The sequence below is a fragment of the Macaca fascicularis genome, chromosome 16 (assembly GCF_037993035.2).
Source record: "Macaca fascicularis isolate 582-1 chromosome 16, T2T-MFA8v1.1".
In the NCBI taxonomy this organism is placed as follows: domain Eukaryota; kingdom Metazoa; phylum Chordata; class Mammalia; order Primates; family Cercopithecidae; genus Macaca; species Macaca fascicularis.
The window spans coordinates 81408705-81414541 of record NC_088390.1 but is presented as its reverse complement, the minus strand read 5'-3'; the positions used below and the strand labels follow the sequence as shown (position 1 = coordinate 81414541).

General features: G+C 48.1%; 1 protein-coding gene across 3 annotated transcripts; it reads left to right on the top strand.

Annotated features, from left to right (window-relative positions):
• Positions 1-246: 246 nt before the first annotated feature.
• On the top strand, positions 247-5614 carry ATP5PD (ATP synthase peripheral stalk subunit d). 3 transcript variants are annotated; one of them, XM_005584899.5, is made up of 6 exons: positions 247-300; positions 3501-3631; positions 3878-3974; positions 4315-4386; positions 5219-5281; positions 5412-5614. In XM_005584899.5, exons 2-6 carry the CDS (start codon positions 3510-3512, stop codon positions 5541-5543), a joined length of 486 nt encoding a protein of 161 aa, XP_005584956.1. In that variant the 5' UTR covers positions 247-300; positions 3501-3509; the 3' UTR covers positions 5544-5614. The 3 variants fall into 3 exon arrangements, with proteins under 3 accessions (XP_005584956.1, XP_045232666.1, XP_005584957.1); XM_045376731.3 differs by having other exon boundaries at positions 247-734; XM_005584900.5 differs by lacking the exon at positions 4315-4386.
• Positions 5615-5837: the final 223 nt, after the last annotated feature.

Sequence of the window (5837 nt, the reverse complement as noted above, 5' to 3'; positions counted from 1 at the left end):
GCCCGTGCGCAGCCGGGCCGGCCCATTTCTCGGCAGGGAGAGCCGGGCCGGCCCATCGGCGGGGGTGGGGCAGAGGGGAGAGGGACGGGAGCGCCCCCAACCAGCGCCCGGGGACCCGCGCGGCGGAGGCGCTGTGCCCGCCCCCGGGGAGAGACTTCCGGAACCAGCCCTCATCTCTATTGGCTGATCTGCGAAGCAAGGCCCACCCCCTTGGCTTTGGGGTTGGCTGAGGAAAGATCTTCCGGTGACCCACTTCCGTTATTTGCTGCGGTGGACCGTGAGCAGCCAGGGTCGGTGAAGGTGAGTGGGGCTTGGGGCGTTGGATCGGATATCTGGAGGGCTCCTCTGCTCTGCCCTCTCTAGACTTCACGCCGACCCTTGTCACGCCCCCGTCAAGAACTCCGGGCCGTCGGCTTGCCCCGCTGTCAGAGTGTTCCTTGTGTAGCTGCCGCTCCTCGCCCCGCGATCCCTTCCTCAGCCCTCCTGGGCGCGCGGGGTCAAGGGGGCCCGGCTGTGTCCTGGGCGCCGCTGATTTAGGCGCTGCCACAAGCCGTGTCTCGTGCAATCCGCTCCCAGCGCGGCAGACTTCAATAGTTTGGTGGGGGGACTGGGGAAACGTTACGCAGACAGTGTTAACTTGCCGAGGGACGCTCAGCTGGCTGCGGGCCTGCGCCCTTCCCCTCCCTCCGGCGGCTTCCAGGATTCGAACGTGTAGAGCGTTCAGGGCTCCTCAGGTGCAGAGTTCAGTTACTCATTCAAGAAAGATTTATTGAGCACCTCCTATGCGCATGATCTGTTCTAGGCGCTGGGGATTAAGCAATAGATTTTTAAGAATTAAAAAAAATGTCTCCCGGCGCAGTGGCTCACGCCTGTAATCCCAGCACTTTGGGAGGCCAAGGCGGGCGAATTGCGAGGTCAGGAGTTCGAGACCAGCCAGGCCAACATGGTGAAACCCCGCCTCTACTAAAAATACAAAAAATTAGCTGGGCCTGGTGGAAGGCGCCTGTAATCCCAGCTACTCTGGAGGCTGAGGCAGGAGAATCGCTGGAACCTGGGAGGCGGAGGTTGCAGAGAGCCGAGACCACACCACTGCACCCCAGCCTAGGGGACAGTGCGAGACTCTGTCTCATAAAAAAAAAAAAAAAAAAATTATTTGTGGCTTCTACTTTCTACTGGTACTTAGGAAAGTCTGTAAGGGCGCTTGATTCCCTAGTAACTTTAAAGTCATATACCAATTGCCTTAACACCTCCCCTCCACAACAGGAAACAAGTTGTCCTGAGAAAGAAAGAAAGGCACGACGGGACAGGTGTTTGACAACTTTCTTGAAGATCCTAAGATTGCTTCAGCCTCCCTTGTATTCCACTCCAAGCTTATAGAGATCTTTGACTTTGTAGTCTTTTAATATCTGACCCTGATCTTAAAGAGGACTATTTTCCTATATTCTTTTTTTTAAGTGGCTGTAGTCATTTTCCATATTTTTCTCACATTTTCACATGTATTAAATGCCTCTTAAAATGCAGGCCTGGGCGCGGTGGCTCATGCTTGTAATCCCAGCACTTTGCAAGGCTGAGGCGGGTGGATCACCTGACGTCAGGAGTTTCAGACCGGCCTGGCCAACATGGAGAAACCCTGTCTCTACTAAAAATACAAAAATTAGCTGGGTGTGATGGTGGGCGCCTGTAATCCCAGCTACTTGGGAGCCTGAGGCAGGAGAATTGCTTGAGCCTGGGAGGTGGAGGTTGCAGTGAGCCGAGATGATGCCACTGCACTCCAGCCTAGGGGACAGAGTGAAACTCCATCCCCCCCAAAAAAAGTGCAGAACGTGTGCTGGTGCTGCTAGGGTATAATCCTACCTGAATAAGAACGTACAGGTGTATTACCAATCTAGTTGGAAAGGCATAGAGAGCCCCTTTAAGTTTGTGTAAAACTATGGAGCAAGTTGATATGCACAATTTCATGTGATACTTTTAACAGCCCTCGGGCAAGCAGGACTGATAATGCCCATTTTACACATAAGTAAATTGTAGCCTAGAGAGTGCCCTATGTAAAGCTTGTTGAAACTTAGGTATGTATCAGTTTCTGTCTACTGGAGAATCAGTGAATAAAACACAATCTGGGTGGAAATGTCTTTATTAACTTTTATGCAACCTGAGTGTTTTTTTTTTTTTTTTTTTTTTTTTTTTTTTTTGAGACGGAGTCTTGCTCTGTCGCCCAGGCTGGAGTGCAGTGGCGCGATCTCGGCTCACTGCAAGCTCCGCCTCCCGGGTTCATGCCATTCTCCTGCCTCAGCCTCCCGAGTAGCTGGGACTACAGGCACCCGCGACCTCGCCCGGCTAATTTTCTTGTATTTTTAGTAGAGACGGGGTTTCACCGTGTTAGCCAGGATGGTCTCGATCTCCTGACCTCGTGATCCGCCCGTCTCGGCCTCCCAAAGTGCTGGGATTACAGGCTTGAGCCACCGCGCCCGGCCCTGAGTGTTATTTTTAGTAATATTTCCAGAGGTACATGGAGGGGATAAAGAGAGCTGGGCCTTTTTTTTTTTTTTTTTTTTTTTTTGAGACAGAGTCTCTGTCTTCCAGGCTGGAGTGCAATGGTGCTATCTCAGCTCACTTCAGCGTCCGCCGCCCAGGTTCAAGCGATTGTCCTGTCTCAGCCTCCTGAGTACCTGGGACTACAGGTGCATGCCATCACTCCTGGCTAATTTTTCTATTTTTAGTAGAGACAGGGTTTCACCATATTGATCAGGCTGGTCTTGAACTCCTGACCTCAAGTGATCTGCCCGCCTCAGCCTCCCAAAGTGCTAGGGTTACAGACGTGAGCCACTGTGCCCAGCCTAGAGAGCTGGACTTTTAAGGCTAAATAGGAGTTGGGCGAGAATGTATTTCTATGCCAGTTTGCACACTTTGAATTTGAAGTCACACTTTTTCTTTTCTTTTTGAAACGGAGTCTTGCTCTGTCGCCGAGGCTGGGGTGCACTGGTGCGATTCAGCTCACTACAACCTCTGCCTCCTGGGTTCAAGTGATTCTTGTGCCTCAGCCTCCAGAGTAGCTGGGATTACAGGCGTGGGCCACCACAGCTGGCTAATTATTGTATTTTTAGTAGAGACGGGGTTTTGCCATTTTGGCCATGGTGGTCTTGAACGCCTGACCTCAGGTGATCCAACTATCTTGGCCTCCCAAAGTGCTGGGATTACAGGCGTGAGCCACTATGCCTGGCTGCACACCTTGAATTACCTTGAATTTGAAAAGTTAACACTGTTTTTTTTTGTTTTTGTTTTTTTTGAGATAGAGTCTTGCTGTGTCTCCCAGGCTGGAGTGCAGTGATGTGATCTCGGCTCACTGCAACCTCCGCCTCCTGGGTTCAAGTGATTCTTGTGAAGACTTGCATGTTTCTAAGATTTAAAGGATTCTAAGAGGTCTTATTTTGTTATTTATCATTTTTCCCAACTGAAAATTCACCTCATAAAAAAGCCTTGTTTTTATCTGACTTATTTTTCAGGATCCCAAGATGGCTGGGCGAAAACTTGCTCTAAAAACCATTGACTGGGTAGCTTTTGCGGAGATCATACCCCAGAACCAAAAGGCCATTGCTAGTTCCCTGAAGTCCTGGCATGAGACCCTCACCTCCAGGTCAGTATGTTTCTGAGAGGGAACCCCATACTTGCCACTGAATCTAGAAACAAAACAGTATTAAGGAATTACGTATGAATTATTGATGCCTTTCTGACAACCTATAAAGAAATCCTGGCATTTTCATGATGATCCTAGGAAAGTGTGGTGACCCTCCAGGCCATAGGAGGAAGGGATAGGAAAATTACCATGTGAATTTTCTACTGCTTATGAACAATGCTAACTTTTGCCTTTCCTTGTGGGCAGGTTGGCTGCTTTACCTGAGACTCCACCAGCTATCGACTGGGCTTACTACAAGGCCAATGTGGCCAAGGCCGGCTTGGTGGATGACTTTGAGAAAAAGGTGGGACTTCATACCTCTAAAGCACTGAGCTTGTAACATGCCTGTGGGTGGGGAGCAGGAACAGGGATAATTACATACGCAGCGTGATAGCCAGATCCCTGAGGAAGCTTAGGAAAGATGCCTATGGCCAAAGGCCTTGTGGTTGATTGAACTGTAAATAGGCACAGGAATTTAGGCTCTGTTCATTCAGCAGTACAGTGTAGCCTTAATCTGGGAGCCAGAGGGCTTTCTGATCAGCACAGGAGTTTTGACCTGCTCTGTTTCTGACCTGGATTAGTAGCTTCCAGCCCTTTGGGCTCCTGGGTGTATTGGCGACAACTCACTGTCCTTGTATTTGTAGTTTAATGCCCTGAAGATTCCTGTGCCACAGGATAAATATACTGCCCAGGTGGATGCCGAAGAAAAAGAAGATGTAAGTAGTTGAGGCTCTTGCTTATTCTAAAATTCTCTCGATCGTGACTCTTTATTACAGCTAGGTTAAGGTAGAGTGAATTAAATGGAAAATTAAAGAGTTAACAACCACATAAAGGAATGGCTTGTCAATAAATGCAACAACATGGACGAATTTCAAAATAATTATGCTGAGTGAAAGAAGCCAACAAGAAAAAGAAGAGTATAGCATATGATTCCATCTTTATAAGACTCTAGAAAATGTAGTTAAGTCTACAGTGGCTGCCTGGGGATGGTTGAGAGGGGACTGCTGGTTTCACAGGTGGATACAAATATCAAAACTTATCAAATGGTGTTCTTTAAATATGTGCATTTTCTCATATTTCAGATATACCTCAACAAAGCTGTTAAAAACAAGGAGTTGGAATTAGAAAAATTATCCAAGTAGTATTAAAATACCTAAGTATTTGCTTGAAAGCACTGAAGGCCAAACTTTGGAACTCAGTGGCTCCACCAAAGAGAAGTCTGGCTAGGTGCTCAGGTGGCATGTCCTGACCATTCAGTGGCTGAGCCCTGTGAAAACAGGCATTCTGTAGGTCTTCCGGATGAGGAACTTGCAGAAGCAGCCGGGTGCTGCCATCCTAAGCTGGTTTTCCAGTATGGGCTTCTTTGTGAGTGTTAGTAAAAGCTGTGGTTTGCCTCTCAGAGTGAGTGCCCCCAAGAGGTCAGGGTAACCACGGATTCTCCATAGAGCAATAGGACAGCAGGAGTGGATTGGGACGACTCCTACTTTAGCAGCTGCTGGGGTAGAATGCAGCCTGGTTTCAGAACTGAATTTCTCTTTCTTCTTAAAGGTGAAATCTTGTGCTGAGTGGGTGTCTCTCTCAAAGGCCAGGATTGTAGAATATGAGAAACAGGTAAGGATGATGGGTAACCGTTGCCTATAATATCGTTTCTTTCATGGCCACCTGGTGGCAGGAACCTGCCTTGGATATTCTGCTTTCCGTCTCTGTTTACATTAACTAAACACATTTCCCCTCTTTCCAGATGGAGAAGATGAAGAACTTAATTCCATTTGATCAGATGACCATTGAGGACTTGAACGAAGCTTTCCCAGAAACCAAATTAGACAAGAAAAAGTATCCCTATTGGCCTCACCAACCAATCGAGAATTTATAAAATTGAGTCCAGGAGGAAGCTCTGGCCCTTGTATTACACATTCTGGACATTAAAAATAATAATTACACAGTTCTGGGTGTGTCTTCTTCTCTGGTTGAGATAACTAAGCCTCTCTCTTCTGAGGTGGCCTCACTGGCAGTGGACTTTTTATTTAAATAGAAAGGTGAGCCTAGAGAGGTTTGTTGGGCTGGTTGTCTGACAGGCTATGTAGGTGCCACTTACTGAGGCCCCAGGACTGCTGAAATGGCAACAAATAACACTAGGTGCTATGGCAGTGTATTTCACTGTGATGTG

Bases quoted from the DNA above. Each gene is read 5' to 3' on its own strand.
- ATP5PD (XM_005584899.5), top strand. From the start codon at position 3,510: ATGGCTGGGCGAAAACTTGCTCTAAAAACCATTGACTGGGTAGCTTTT. The intron at 3,632-3,877 runs GTCAGTATGTTT...CCTTGTGGGCAG, and splicing joins CATGAGACCCTCACCTCCAG to GTTGGCTGCTTTACCTGAGA. The intron at 5,282-5,411 runs GTAAGGATGATG...CCCTCTTTCCAG, and splicing joins TTGTAGAATATGAGAAACAG to ATGGAGAAGATGAAGAACTT.